The following is a 16,898-nucleotide window of genomic DNA, read 5'->3' as shown; positions in this document are numbered from 1 at the left end:
CACTACTTCCTGCTGTACAGCGCTTTAAGCTGTTAGCAGTCAGTAACCAATCAGTCCCATGTGTCCCCCCCCCAAGTCACTAAGAGGTTAGAGAGCTGAAAGCAGGAAGTAGTATTCTGGCCATTATGCATCTTCTCACTCCAGCCTTTATAGATTACATTTTTGCCTAACTAACTATATTAGAAATATTTTTTTATTATTTAAACATTACGTAAACTCAACAGGATTGTTTTGCCACCAATAAGTATTCATGTAGCTTAGTATACGTGAAGTATAAGGTACTGTTTTATTATTACTGAGAAAAAGGATATCATTTTTAAAAGGAAAAGTTTTTGCTTAAATTGCACATTATCGGAGAGGGCAATTAAGTGGATTTTGTTCCAATTGGTGGGTGGGTGAAAAAATTTATTAATTCATTCTTGTTTTACCTGCAAAATGCATTACCCAGTGTCTTTGAGTGATGAAAACAGGAAAACAGGCCTTAGGACTAAATGAGGTTCTTGAGTATTTTGTTGTCTACCCACCAAATGTGCTATCCCTCCATGTGTTATTACACTAAAGCTCAGGTAAGCTTGTTAGATAAAATTACTGAAATTGGAAAGAGGCAAGTTTGATTGCTTTTGCGTTGGATAATTTCTAAGTGGCCCAAATCAAGTAATCCTATTTCTGCTACAAATTGCAGTTTTACATCTGCAAAAGAAAACTATAAAGCAATAAACAATGCTATGCGGATCCAGTGCAATCTATTTATATAAAAATATACATCTTTATAAGTAAGAATATGCTACAAGCTGTTTGAAACAATACCATTAATTCCACACATAGTGGTCTCACACAGGCGGTGGCAGAAATCTAGAAATGACTGGAGCAGTTGTTGTTTCTAAGTAGGATATTAGTGTTACATTGAAAGTAATGGATTCAAATTGAAAGACCTATTCACTTCCCATTTGAGCAGTAAAACACTAATATTAAATCACTTGTAGTGATGGTCACAATCACTCCATCCTAAAGATGTGTTTTAATGAGCCTACAGGGGGTCATTTATCAACAGGTTTTTGAGCGAAAAGGTCAGAAGTGACTCATGCTGATATAGCTGTCTTATTTATGGAGTCGGAAGACTCATTATGGCAGTTTGTAAGCATTGTAGATCTTCTTTGACAATTGCTACTTCTATATGCTTGTCTGGTCACAGACATATAAATCATTAGGATACAAGTTGAAATTCGGTGACAAGTAAAGGGTGCAACAAACAAATCTGACACTGACCCCACCCCCTCTATGGTTCATGAACTCTTTGATGTCTGGCATTTAACATTAACTCTATTAAAACTCATTATTGAGGTGATGTAGCAGCTGATCACTCTAGACTTATAGGCCAAGCACTAGGACCTGCTTATAGGCTATATGGAGTTGAGGTTAATGGGTTTCTCCAATTAAGCTCAATCAAACTATAAAAGTGAAATCAGAAAGTGACACAAATAAAACACAATGCAGCGATAAGCCACACATCTGTTTAAACAATCTGCTTCCTTTGGCCTACATTATTAGAGCTTTAAACCAAGACCATTCATCCCTCAGGTCAGTCCCAGCTCTTTCTAATAACAACCCTGGTCAGCCCCAAACCAAACTACTTCCTAAGTCAATAAGGGCTAGCCACCCTAAATTAAGTACAATAAGGAGATATAAAGGTATGTTATCAAGGACATCTTTCATCCGAACATGGTTTATATATTGTCAATATTGTTGGACACATCTAAACCTAGAATTATTATTATCTTTATATGTTGATTTGGTTTTATAACATCTTAAAATATAATTCACACACTCTGCTTTTTTTCAGGAGCCAGTCTATGACTGCTTGCCTTAAATATCAGAGAAACAAAAACAGCCAAAATGGAAATGCCCCCATGCCTCTGCTCACCATATGTGCTAAAGAACTTAATCTTCACAGATTATGCAAATACTCCTCTATGCTTTCCAGCAGTAATTCTGATGTAATATGATTTCTTCACTGTAGCCTTTTTATTGGGTACATTTTAAATTTTATACAAACCTAAAATGCCTGGCAATTTATCCCTTTTGGGGCCATTATTAAGCCATGTAACCTATAACAATAATCAACAATTATATGTAACTGGCCTGCTGCAGTTAGAATAGGGAAAAGTAAACACACTGAAACAAACTGAACATGTTACTTTGCTACCTGAAAGGACCTGTGACAATGCAGTGGCTATTGTGGGATTCAGCTGCTATGGCAGGGGTGGCACAATTGGCCAGTGTAGCAGCACTGCTAGCTTTGGAGACTTAGACTCAATGGACTAGCATTGGATCTCATTTACTCATTTCTCCACAAAATTATTGATCAACAAACCTAAATCAATCTTGTTTTTAGTGTGTTCAAATGCTTTACTTTTGCTTAAATAGCCTTGGAGTGCTTTTATTACTAAAGGTGGCCATATACTGTCCAACAAAATCTGCAGTCCTTTCTGTCCAAGTTGGCAGCTTATGTCGGAAGTAAAGGGACCGCAGATGGACTGAAAATACTGCTGGACGAGGATCATATGTGCATATTGATGTGGCCCTTGACCAACAGGTCTCTTTAGTTCCCACCGTATGATCTGATCACTGGCCCAGCCCAATTTGACCAATCTGCATGAAAGACTTTGTTCTGAATTAATCTGGGGTCACCAAATGAGCAGATATTTGCCTGATTTAATCATCCATGTGTAGGGCCAAATCAGGCTGATACAACCATTGCCCGTCATAATGCGGCCTTATAGGGACCTGTCAGTCAAGGGCTGACTTTGTTTTGTTCAAACCTACTCTACCTATATATCTGCACGGATTTGTTACACCAATATTAGAAACCATAAAAATATAAGGTCTGGTTCAAAATGGCAAAAGTGCAATGTGAACTATGGCCTTGCTGAATTCCTTCAGAACAAGGCACCCTTTTCTTCGCCAGTCTGTTTGGAAACTTCTGCATCACAAGCTATAATCCATTATGAACAACAAAGAATATCTCTATATAGTTGCTCTACTTTCACATTCACATGCCCACATGGCTTACTAGCAAGACAGACATATGTCAAAATAAAATGCACAGACACCCAACCCTAGTAAAACTGACAACAGTGTGTGTCAGATAAGGACTATATAGGGGTCACTGAATGCTTTTGAAATGTATCCAGTAAATGCTAACATCTTATTGGTTGTTATAGTCAACTGCCACTAGGCAAAATTAGTGCCTTTTATTACATATGGCTATTTATGCTCCATTGGGACAGAGACTGAATTGAATGATGTGTATAATAATAAACAATACTACAGTTTCTCTTGTTTCTCCCTTAACCCATTATTATATGAGTCATTGCTGGGAGCTGGGCCAAACTCCTGACCCATGAGGAAAGTAGGGCTGCTCGAAGGGAAAGGTGGCAAAATTAAGGGGAAGAAAAGGCCAGCCTTTATAGTAGTTAAAAAAGTCATGATTCCTATGACAAACAAGAATAAGTCAGACCCCCTTACTATTTTAGGCCTATGTTCCACGAACAAATGTGTTTGACTTTCAGCATACAAAACCTATCCCCTGCACATTCTTTGGGAGGCTATAACAAGAGGATGTACACCTGAAGTGCAATTTAGTCCAAAGAAAGTATTTTTGCTTTACTAAAATACAATTCCTGTCTGACTTTTCTTGCTTGGTATGCTGTCCATCTTGTGCTCTACAACATCATGTTCCATAAAGAGCACAGTCATAAAAGCTATATACTTGCAGTCTGTATTCTTTTCATTGCTAATATTTCCACATTCAACAGTTGAACTCACAGACAGAACCTTGGACATAACCTATTGTCTGGCAAAATTAAGGACTATAGTAGCAATACAAATTCTCAAAACAGGATTCTATGCATTTTGAGGAACAGGATCACGTTTTGGATTTCAAAGACCCAGGCATACAGGAACTGGTTTAGATTCTACTCCCCCCCACCCCACCACAACTGTTCTCAAATCATTGTATTTATGTATATTTGCCATTAGGCAATTGATAACAAAAAGGATAATCTGTTATTTAAGTATATAGCATTAAATGGAAAGAGCATACAGCATTTTGCTAACAGGAGGGCGGTTCCAGGCCACTAATGAAAATATATGTACATAACGTAATTTATAAATAAAATTATACCATACTGCTTTCAGAATATAGGTAATAACGTTCCCTCTGTAGCATAAAAAAAGGGCTAGTAAGTTGTCCTATGACTATATACAAAACAATGTTGCAAGATTCAGCCCGAGCCCTTAAAGAGTCGTGGAAGATCAGTGAAATTCAAGTTATTATTATTGAAGTTGATATTTTGCTTCACTGGACATTCCTTCTTAAGATGCACCAAATCAAGGATTCGGTTCAGGATTTGTCATGTGACTTTAAAGCTTTGGACAACTGAATGTGACAATTTTTTGTTCACAAATGATGCAACTTTTGGAAATTTTCTCAAATTTGAATACAGGTTATACAAAGAAGGATTTGGATTGGGTTCACCATTGGCCAAATCTTCTGTGATTTGGATGAATCCTAATTTTTACCATGGAACTCTTTCAAGATGAGTTATGTTATGTTTAATACATCAGCACGCACCAATTACAAGGAATATTTTATTTGGGTTTCTACAAAAAAATTCCAGCCTTGTTGTGCATCCTGATAGAATGAATGAATACAGTCTGTTTTAAAGAAACTCACATAACACAAGTGAGGTTTTTGTATATAGAATGAGTACACAGTTGTGTATTTCTTCTTTCGTACATCCATAGGACATATTCTTCCCTTTACCAACTATTTTTGTTTATTTGTTGGCTTTCCAATTAATGGATTCTCTGAAAACCTATATATTAACATAGCAAGCCTTTAAATATGTATGGATATGGTTTGTATGCTATGATACAGTACAATAATGGGGGCAAACACCCAGGATCCTTCCTTTTACCAGTATACTGCAATTTTCAATGTATTTAAAACAAAGAACTTTTTATGTAAACTTATGCAGAAACTACAACTATTTCGTATTCCGCAAATTACAGGAAGAAGGATATTTGCTACTTTAAAACAGAATAACTCTTGACAAAACAATGGCGTAATATATTTTTCACCATGAGTTCCAAATGCAACATGGCTTCGAGTTGCTAAGAAACCATTTCTCTGTTGAAAATGACTGCTATTCATGAATATGCCTTCCCAGAGCAAAGAATAATGGCAAGTGCTCACAAAGAGTGTCTATAACAAGCAGGACCCCGTGGGAACACAAATACATGCAGCAATCTTGTAAAAATCAAAGCATTTTTCAAAGTCTACATCCTGAATTGTTTATGCTAAATTTAGTAGGTGCTATCACATTAATACAGATTTCTAACACAAAAACGAATCCTCTCTAAACAAAACCTTGCCTTAGCATTTGGTTTTTGCGTATGTCTGTCTATTTCTATAGCACTATAAATGCACACAGAAGTGGCAAAATACATAAAGTACAATAACAAAATCTGTTAGGAAAATAAACCCTGCTCTTCTAAGCTTTCAATAAGTGTCAGATGTCAGATAACCAAACTGAAAAAATAAGGCATTAGTATGTCAAATGAACAGGTAACCTTTGGCACTCCATATGCAACTCCCAGATCCCACTATCAGATGCTGGGAGTTGTTCTGCAACAGCTGGAGAGCCAATGGCAACCTAATCCTAAATCTTTTTAGATCAAGATTTATTCATTCTTAAAGCATTAGCACAATCACTGGTGGGTATAATTGTATCAAAAATAAATAACTGAAATTTAAGTAAATATTAGAGTATAAAAAAAAAAGTATTTTACTCTAATGTGTGAGCAAAACTTTCTCCTGCTAAAAATATAAACAAATATAGGGGAAAAAAGCCATATGATCTCAGCCTCCAGGCTGTGAGTGCAGTCTTTTAACAAGGACTCTCTGGGTACCTTTTTTCTCTTGGCTTTGTTCTGTAGTTTCCTCTGCTGCAGTTTCCATGGCTGGCTTCATCCCATACACCAAAAATGCTTTTTAATCCCCCCTCCAAGAAACACTCTGTCTCTGTCTTCCTTTGCCGTGAGCTCTGTTCCCCTGCCTCCTATTTACAGCTGCAGTGATTGAATGTCTCTCTTCCCACTACAGTAGATTACAGTTCTTTCCAAGAGGCACTCGTCAGCTTCACTTCCACTCTGCCTACTGGTACTCTAAGTGTCTGCCAAAAAGCAGCTACACGTCACACAGGATCTCTGCTATGAAATGGCCATTCTCTGCCTGATTGTACCCAGGCTTACTGCATGCTGAGCCCTGAAAGGAAAAAAAAAAAAAAAGCTGTTGCCACTCCCTCCCCCCTCTGTCTTCCCCTCTTTTTTTGCCTCAAAAAAAAAAAAGCCCCCCTCAGAAGATGCTAATGAACTGTCATAACTTAAGAACAGGCATGTGACATCACAAGCTGGCTGTCTGTTTGAAAGAAAGAAGCTTTCTCCTGTCACATGGCTGCCCAAACTAAGATTACCATGCCCCCATCTCCTTTGTATGCCTCTGTACGCCGAGTGCATGTCACAGCACCATCAGCCCCTCTTTTCCCTGGAGCCCTGTTTAGCACTATGCTGACTGATTCATCCCATACGCCTGCAATCTTTGCAGCTGACAGCCTAGAGAACATAACGAATCTGTCATGGAATCATTTAAATATTTGCAATATGCTTTAAACAGGCATAAAATGTAAAAGAAAAATCATTTAAGAGCCATTTTTATAAATTATAAAAAGAATAAACACTGTGTGGTGAAACGGTGTCACTGTTTCTCATATACCTATATTAAGGCATCCCCGTTTCTGTGCCCAATTACAGTAAACATTTTCTGCACATAAAACTTCCGTGTATATATGCATTTAAATAATTTTATTCCAAACCTGGCCAAAAAAACAGGCACATCAACCACTGAAGCCATTTAGAGCAAGCAGCCAATGATCATTTTTTTACGCACCAAATACACATATCCACATGTACAGCTAGAACCTTTTTGGAAGGGCTGCCACCTTTGCCAGCCTCTAAATCTGAACAAAGGGGGCAGGGCAGATGGCATCAGAGTGGGCAGATGGCATCAGGGGTGAGGCAGTGATGTTGGTGGTGGGAAAAATCTTGGCCGTGTTATGATGCCAGGTGGGGTTATTGCGTCACCTTAACGCAATTTGCTGTTTTCAGTGTTTAAACCAGACAGGCAGTTTTGAACTGGACAGCCCTATAAAAAACAGGGATATTCACAAAGGTGGCAACCCTATCTCTATTTATATTCTGCCTGATGAGTAAGTCCAATCCTTTAATTAAAGGTATGGAATTTATTATACAGAAAGCCCTAAATACATCAATGCTAATTTACAAGAACAGTCGCTCATTTTTGACTGATTTGTGTTTTTTTGTTTCTGTAATAATAAGAGATTAATTGCACTTGCTAATAACTAATCCGTGCTGATAGAAAAAATTAAAGATAGTATCCTAATATTTAAATGTTTTTCATTTATTAGCCAGATTATTGTTTGGGTTTCACTATGGTAAACTGGACAGTTAAGACCCAAACAGGCCTTAAACTGTTTGGGTCAAAACTGAACAGGTGGCAACCCTACTTGATATCGATCACAAAGTTGCAAACTGTAAACTATTCCATTGTCTTAATCTGTAAGCCTTGTTTGATAAATACCCTGCTTGTTATACAAGTATTGAAAACTTCTGTGTATTATATTAATAAATTATAATGGAAATTGGAAAAAAAAAAGGGTGGAGGATTTGTAAAGCATTCCACCCTTTTTACGAAAATCGGACCAACAGATGTCACTGTACCATTTCAGTTGTTGAATGAGGTTGTATCCCGAAAGCAACTATGGTTCCTCCCACGCAAAAATAAACTTGCTGTGCAGCGCAAACCTTGCCTATTTGCAATAATAACATTTAGTAAAAATAAAAAGCCTGCTTCCACTTAACATATTTTTCTTCAGAGAGTACTAAATTGCTAAATTGTCTTCCACAGCTTTTCTAAAGCAACATGCAACTTTTCTGATGTTCATATAACCAGTTTGCCAAATAATGCAAGGGAAGTTTGGGCTTGTTCAGTATGGTTTACACGCCTGCAAAACAAGTTATGGAAAGTGTACCATAACTATCTCTATTTAAAGTCTTATTGTGGTTTGTGATGTACATACATTTTATCTTCTGAATAAGGTATACAATGTAATCAAAGCAAAGAATGTTTTAAGAAATATAAATCCAATTGGCAAAAGGCTCCCTATATTAATAAAGGTACCGAGTTGCCATTTTTTTTTTTTATATGTTGCTTCACATTTAAATGCAGAAAGAAAGTATGTCTAGACCATTGGTTCACAATCTTTGAGGTTGGACCCTCTATGAAATGAAGGACAATGAAGTGGAATCAGAAGAACATCTAATTAGGATAACATTTGTGGGTGAATGCATATCGTGGTTATCATTAGAACTATATCTCCTGTGACAAATTTTTATTTTATCTGTGATCTATTTTTAAATTTATAGGATTGAAATTTAGACTTAATTAAGTCTAGTCCAAGCAGTTACCAGTAAATGGTATCTAATGATTGGCTGCTATGCGTTAGTGGGCCATACATGGTAAGATCTGCTCACTAGGTGAGGTCGCCAAGCATGCAGATCTTCTCCCGATATCGGGATAACTTGGTCGTTTGGCCCTGGGGCCAAACCTGTCTTTTGAAAATGTAAAAAATACATTAAAAATAAATAAGAATGATATATTAAAATATTAATTAAACCTCATACTGCGTATAAGGGAAATACACATGCGCCTGAGCACTCCCACAGTGTATGTGGCGAAAATATCAACAAGCTGCCATGTGCAAATGGAAAACCAAAAGTATGTAGAGTAAGGTACACACTAAGGGCAATTCCATGGAACATCTATTACAGAAAGGCCACAGTATATGTTGTAACTGCTTGCATGACAACAGAGAATGCAGTCATTCAAATTGTGATACGAGGAGCTATGGCAGCTGCCAGTTAAGCACAGCAATGTTTTACACTGTAGCCTAAGTAAAAATAAATAAATATCAGACAGATGGTAAAGGAGGACCACGCAATTTCTGTGGGTGTGAATTAGAGTGCTCGGGAAAGATATGAGGCAGAGAAGGAATACCGAGCCAGAATGAACAGCAGGAAAAGGCAATAAGACTTATAAACGCCAGCAATCATACCCACATTTGTACCAAACACCAAGCACACAAGAGTTGGTGGTGAAAAACATTTACTCCCTATTGTATTGTAAAACATTTACCCCTGTTGTAAAATACAGTGTATATTACAGTTCAACAGCAATATAAAGGCAATGGAACTATAGAGTCTTACATGACATAATTTTACTTTGTGATGTACAAGACAAATACACATAAAATGTTATCCAAACACAATGCTATCTAATATGCCTGTTTGCAATATTCTAAATATAAACCATGACATTTTATATAGTTTCAAGTATTTAGGGGGCTTATGCCCTGTTTCTCAAAACACCACAAGCATATCATGCAGGCATATACAGCCAATGTCATTTTCCTGCTGTAACCAGTGGCTTAGCAAAAAGTGTATGGCCGGTATCAGTGGCATCTGTCTATCACAGCTGGCCTCAAGGTGTCATGCCTTGGGATTTCCTCCCTGGTGATGCCAAACAGTAGTCTGTAGCCAGGATGCCACTGATGTCACTGATTGCTTTCTGCACTTGTACTGCATGTTAAGGGCAAGTAAAGTGTTATTTACTGGAGTGCCAATTTGTTAGACTTTCCCCAATGAATGTAACAACTAACCTTAGACTCCAGGCCAGTGCTCCTATTCACTGGAAAGTGCACCAGCCCCGAGTCCTATTCCATTAAGCACTAGTCTGCCACCGTACCAAATTCCAGTGATCACAAGTTGCCCAGAGCCACACTCCTGTGCAGTAGAGTAAAAATCAGAGCATTAAAGTTTTGATTATTACCCTACTGTGTGTGGTCAAGGCCCTTGATTGACAAGTATGGGATTACTTCTAACTTGTCTGTAGCCTTTTAAATTACCAGGCAATATTTGATCACATTTATATGAATACGTTTTGCAAACATTTTTATAGCTTCTTGGGGATTGTGTCCTACTTACTGCAACAAATACAGACATGGGAAATACTCATCCTTTATTTCCCATATGAAAACATAAGCTCATGTACAATTAATGAGAAATCTGCAGGACATTGTCTTCTCATGAACATATTAAAATAGTCAATACAAGGAGGGGTCAAAAAGTCATTCTGCTTCTGATAATTAGATAACTACTGATATGAACTGTCAAGCCAACCACCAGCCTTATTGTTTTAACTACACATCGAACTACATTTTTCCTTTTATAAATAAAAAAGGCAATCTTTTTGGTATCGGTTCCTTGGGTCATTCTCTAAAGGCATTCTGAGAAATACCCAAAGGCAAAGCAAACAGGAAGAGCATATCCTAGAAGTCAGTAGGAGTTTCCAGGAAATTTAAATAAAACAATGCCACTGTGTATATTTGTTAAACTCAACAGAAATAGCCATACTTACAAGACAGTTTATTGCTAAAATAATTACATTTTTATGTAACTAAACCCAGCTTACTGCCAAAAGGCCTCAGTCTTTGTATAAACCACCATTCCTGCTGTATCTTTAGGACCTTCAACTTAAAATTGGCAGGATAACACAGAAGTAGTTCTACCAGTGGGATGGCTATGGTTAAGTGCATCGACACCAAGAGCCACAGTTAAAAAAAAAAAAAAAGAATTTGTAATCTATTGTAATAATTTTATTAGAAATTTTGTTTGCCAAGAAACAAGTAATAAGCCCTCAAGAGTTTTACTGGGTTCATTCATTATTCTCTAGCGGTTTCTGAACTCCCTTTCCTAGCTTTTTAGTTTCAGTAGCAGTATGCAGAAAGACATGGGCCTAGGGACAGCTGGAGAGCCACAAGTGTCAGCCCCCCTACTTTATACAGATTCCAAATGTCACAGTAATAAACAAGAGCCATATGGGATAATAATGTATTTGCTACAATGCAGAGTATTTCAAGTATTTTCCTTTTTTTTTTTTTTATAAATGTGAAAAATAACAAAGATTTATATAGATTCTCTGATTTTTTTAAATACTCCATATAAAATTGCTTGTGAGTTGATGCAAAGGATTTTAAACTTAGGGTCGGGGCACATATATGAATAAGGATTCATATATGTGCCCCGACCCTAAGTTTCTTTAATTTGGCAATTAAAGAAATACTCACATTTTTGAAGGCCTGTAAGACATCCATGGCACTTTAAGAGAATTTTGTGGCCCCAGACAACTGGGGTTCCCCAGACTTCCTTGCATCAGAAAGGGTCACAGAGCACATTTAGCTAGGAGAATAGTTTTGCAAGCACAAAGAAGCCTTTAATTGCATTGTTAGTAAGATATAAAAGACTTTTTTCTAATTTCATCAATTACTAGGCTTACCAGATGTGAAATTCATTTCACTAACTAGGAAATTTCCTTATGCAGGATAAACAATATACTAATTTTCCAATGCATCAGTATGAAAACATCTAACTTTCTTCTTCTTTTCCAGTGCATCACAGAGCAGCAGCTCTATATCTGCTTAGACAGGGCAGACTGTTTAGGACTCCATGAGATTTGTCCTTATATTTCCAAAGCTACTACTCCTCAGGTCTTTATGGGTGAATAATCCCCAGAGACCTATTCATCCATTGACAATAAAGACTTGTCTTCTGTCATTTCTATTATCATTCATATTCTGAAGACAATACAGAGCTGAAGAATGGTGGGAAGAGGGCTGCAAATCACAAAAATGCCCTCTAAGCATAGCATAGATTGTGCAAAGTAAAAGATTGACAAAAGACAGCTTATCTCTGAGGAAGAACCAAACTACACTTAATTGTAATGATTGCCCTGCAGCATTAACAAAACACAATAAAATATGCAACATTTCAGGGCAGGATTTTGTGTTATTTAGGACTGGAAAAGTTCAGAGACTGTGCTGATAGTATATGGATTGTATACATTGTGGTTACTATCACTCACCTAGCTCACTGTTATAAGTAGCACAGGAATGTAAATCAGTTGTAATAGGCCTGACATTCCTTAAATAAATATTCTTTTGCTCACAAGGACCTAAAATTACGTAGGTACACAGGGAAAAGTATCAGTTCCTAAAGAGATTAATTAAATATTTTAAATTTAAAGATTTAAGCTTAAAATATAGGTTTAAGTGGAAGACACAATGAAATATCAAATGCAACCTTACAGAACCGGTAGACAAAACATGGCATATACTATTCCTGTATATTAACATACTCTAATACAGGGATGAGCAACATTTAAATATATAAAAATTGGGAAGCAAGGCACGCTGTTTGGCAGTACACATGGTCTTTATGCAAGAAATTCAAAAACAAGCACCTGTTTTGAGGCCACTGGGAGCAACATCATAGGGGTTGGTGAGCTACCACTGGTTGGGGATCACTGGTCTTATACATAGGACAGGTGAACATTTGCTTTGTAGGTTAATATGAGGACTGGGGGTCATTCTGATTGAAGGTCCCAGCATTGTACTTGTCAAATGGAATACTAGAAGTTGCAGTAAGACATAATGTAAACTGGCTTTGGCCTTGTTAAATGGAGAAGATGCATGGTGTGAAAGTTTATTTTGTTTAATAGGCAGAGATTTTGAGCATGTACCTTATTATTGCAAAAGACAGGGTGCATATACAGATATGTACTGCAATGGCTTCCAGGTTCCCAATAATTGTCTGCCCTACTCTGCACCATATTGTTAGGTATGCTGATATAAACAAATAGTTTTTGTCCACAGCCATAAAAATAGGGGCAGCGAGACTTTGCTCGAGGGTCCAAGAATATAAAAGCCCCACTAAAAGACCTACCTGTTACTAATTTATTACAAGCTTTGCAGTGCCACTTTATAACTTTATAAATGTGCCCCATTATAATGCTGTAGTAAGCCATAAAAGAAATACACATCAGGGTTGTGCTAAATAATACGCCATGCAACACTACTATGAGTTCTTAATCAAGCAACACGTTACTAACTCTCTCTTCACAACCCTTTTCAATGGTGCCTCCCTTATAAGCATAAACCACAAGTCTAGAATAAACTACCAAAACACTTCAATCCCCCACATGTAATATTATATATAGGTCCCCATTAAATGCTTCCTGCTGATTGGTTGCTATGGGATACTAAACCCGGGAAAAAACTTGGCGTCATTTATTACAGAGCCCAAATTGGAAGATGTAATAATATAGTAAGCCGCAACTGCCTATAGCAACAGGAAGCATTTACTGTCACTTATTGAAAACTAAACATCTTTTGGTCACTATTGGCTATTGGTTACTGTACCTGGACAAACACATTGCCTTTTACTACATATGGCAGTAAATCTCTCAAAACTTCTGTGAATTTTACACACTCATTACAGAAGCCAAGTCCCAGAAGCGATGGGTTTACTGGCTGTTTAAGGGTTGAAATAAACATGACAGGGAAGAAACTGCTCATTTTATATTTGTAATATCCATGTACTCTCCTTTGGCTAATTTTCATTCTGCTAAACAATTAATAGGATTTTAGCATATACATATATTTATAACAGATTTATTAGTATTAAAGTCTTAAGATTTATTTTTATTTTGAGCAGTTGCACATCATAAACATGCTAATGACACGTTCAGCTGAAAGAATAAAACATTTTCCCGTTATCATGGCAACAGCCTTTGTGTAAAACTACATCATTATCTGATTTTCCAAATGCCTGCATGTATTAAATCCTCTGCAAGTATAAATCTCAAAGTCATAGTTAATACTAAACAACTGGTTTGGGACTCAGGGTATCAAATCTGATTCTGAGTCAAAGTTCATGGCCGCCCACAATATTATATGAAATCTGAATTGTAACACAGATGAGACAGGACTTAAGAGTATAAGTCTGGTTGTCAGTTCTCTGCTATCAAAGCACGTGATACATGTCCGATATTAGATGCAACATTGTTTGTTTCTCACATTGATTGAGCAATAGTAACAAGTTAGGAACTTGCAACTGTTCACATGTTCTATTGTAGGTAGTGTGGGCATCTGTGCCAAAGTATGTGCTTATAGAACCCGGATGCTCCCGGATACATGTAAAAAACACACTACACAATAGTGTTCAATAAGCAACACTGAAGGCAATTAGTACAGGTATAGGACCCGTTATCCAGAATGCTCGGGACCAAGGGTATTCCAGATAAGGGGTCTTTCCGTAATTTGGATCTTCATACCTTAAGTCTACTAAAAAATCAATAAAACATTAATTAAATCCAATAGGATTGTTTTGCATCCAATAAGGATTAATTATATCTTAGTTAGGATCAAATACAAGGTACAGTTTTATTATTACAGAGAAAAAGGAAATCAATTTTAAAAATCCTAATTATTTGATTATAATGGAGTCTATGGGAGACAGGCTTTCCGTAATTCGGAGCTTTCTGGATAATGGGTTTCCGGATAAGGGGTCCGATACCTGTATTAGTAAATAAGTCTCCCACCAATAACCAACAAATAGATTAACTATAGGACCTTTATACCTGTTGCAATGTGCATCAAACCAAACAATAAAGTGAACACACACACCATTTTTCTTAAGTTTATTAAAAGAAAATAATTTGAAAAAAAAATGTATGTTTCTAAGGCATAAAATTGCTGGGCTAAATGAGCACTTTTTTCAAGTACATAAGTTCATAAGTCTCAATTTCAACCTCTACCGGTATGTCATGTTTACATTTTCTCCCCTATTATACCATGGAACATAACATGTAAATAAACAATGATAAAAAGACATATAACAGCACCCTCTGACCATTAGTCTGAGCTCTTAAAAGTTGAAAAAACAGGAACTCCAAAATAAAAAACAGCAGGGAGAAATAGCTGGTTGTTTTATCTGAAATGTAACCAAATAGTTGATCCATCGTGGGAACAGGAAGTGCAATTTTAATGCATAGTGACTAGCCTAACCCATTAATGGACATGTTATAGATACAGACACTAAATATATTGTAAAATACACTTGCAGTGAGTGTGCATTGGTCTGCAATTGTATATACGGCAGAATATTATTTTCATTGGCTCTTACACAGTTGCTTGTAGATTGCTGTACATTTTTGCTGTCACTCATCTGTTGCTGGTAGAATGTGACGCTAACTATGAGCAACAATAGTAGCAGGCTAGTGATGGACATTGGTTAGAAATTCAGTCTTGGAGGGGGGTTAACTTGGCCCCTCAGTAACAGCGACAGCTTGGCTGCACAAACTTATCATAGAACTTTCATCTTCTGGAAGTAATTATCCAATCTTATCTTTTTGTCTAGAAGGGGCTACAGGAAATGTAGTTTGGGATCAGCTTATAGGGCTTAGAAGACAGAAAAGAAAAATAAAAAGCACAAACTGTTATTTTAATGATTTTTGCGATACTAATGAAGATTATGCAAATATTAAAAAAGTTGCTTACATTGGATTTGTGCCAAAGTAGAGTCATAAAAGCTTGTTGAAAGCATAGGCGCACTAAGGGGTACAAAACTAGGGACACCCCTTTGTGCAGCATACATTCTGAACTTGCACCTACCCCTGTGAGTGCACTCTACCCAGCCTACACCTTTGTTAATGCATTTAGCACAATGTTCAGTGCAGCACCCTGGAGTGCAAAGGGTGCTTTGTACTTTATTACTGCTTTGAGCAGGTCAGGCATGACACTAGAATTGAATCCGACCTTAGAAGGATTAATACTGGAGAAAACAGCTTTGTCCTTTTGCATCTTCCTAGTCTTGTAAATTAGTCCCATAATGTTGGCATGTGACCAGCTACCCAAAGAAAACTAAAATTCTAAATTGCATATTAAATTTGTATGCACCAAATCCAGGATCTGGTTTGGGATTCAGCTAAATCTTAACACTTTTTGCTGGATCAGATTTGTCATAATCCAAAGTGAACCAAATCCAAACCTTTAGTGTGACTTTAAAGCACTGGTCACATAAAAATGACAATTTTGTACTCATATCTGATGCAATTTTCAAATTCAGTTCATTTGAAGCCAAATGTTTTGCAATGGATTTAGTAATTGCCTGAATCCAAAAATTAGGGATTTAATGCATCCCTATTTTGACATAAGATGGCATGATCTTCACTTGCTCACCTCCTACCACACACACAAAAAAAAAAAAATAGCACACAACCACACATGCATGCACATAGTGCTTAAAAAAAGTGGGAAGGTACTTGAGAGCACAGTGTGCAAAAATGAATGGGCGGAAGGAAGTATGAAATTACAGTGCATGCATTTTAGGTTTTAGCCATGCCTGCTGTAGATATTAGTATCACAATAGCCTTGGATATTCTGAGTTCTTGAACAATCAAAATATCCAAGGCTATTGTGATACTAATATCTACAGTTAGTATTAGTGGTTGTATATATAGTTTATGTATGTTGAGTGTATAGATTGGTAGGTGTGGGTTGTGTGTGCTGGGTTTACTTGGATGGGTTGAACTTGATGGACTCTGGTCTTTTTTCAACCCTATCTAACTACGTAAGCTTTTGAGACCACCCACTTTGAAGCTAAGGGTACACAGGGCATGTGGCCCGCTTCTCCTGCTCCAAACAACCCAGCACAACATATTATATAATGTACACGCCACAATTCATTATTGCCAGTGATTCCTGCAGATTACAACAGTGACCTTCACCATGGTTCAGTGTGGTCACAGTACCTAAAGGAACAGTGAACCCAGAACCTTACTGAAAAGTAGCCTCAGAATAATG

The 16,898-nt window shown here is 37.0% G+C and overlaps 1 protein-coding gene across 4 annotated transcripts in view; it reads right to left on the bottom strand.

Moving 5' to 3' along the window:
- Positions 1-16,898, bottom strand: part of gpm6b (glycoprotein M6B) — a 78,490-nt gene that overhangs the window by 24,151 nt on the left and 37,441 nt on the right. Inside the window, exon 1 of one of the 4 annotated variants that reach the window (XM_012956968.3) lies at positions 5,974-6,306. In XM_012956968.3, coding sequence (XP_012812422.1) covers positions 5,974-6,034 — 61 coding nt within the window. In that variant the 5' untranslated portion in view covers positions 6,035-6,306. 4 annotated transcript variants of the gene reach the window in all.

The sequence above is a fragment of the Xenopus tropicalis genome, chromosome 2 (genome assembly GCF_000004195.4).
Source record: "Xenopus tropicalis strain Nigerian chromosome 2, UCB_Xtro_10.0, whole genome shotgun sequence".
Taxonomy (NCBI): Eukaryota; Metazoa; Chordata; class Amphibia; order Anura; family Pipidae; genus Xenopus; species Xenopus tropicalis.
This window is presented reverse-complemented; position numbering and strand designations above follow the sequence as displayed.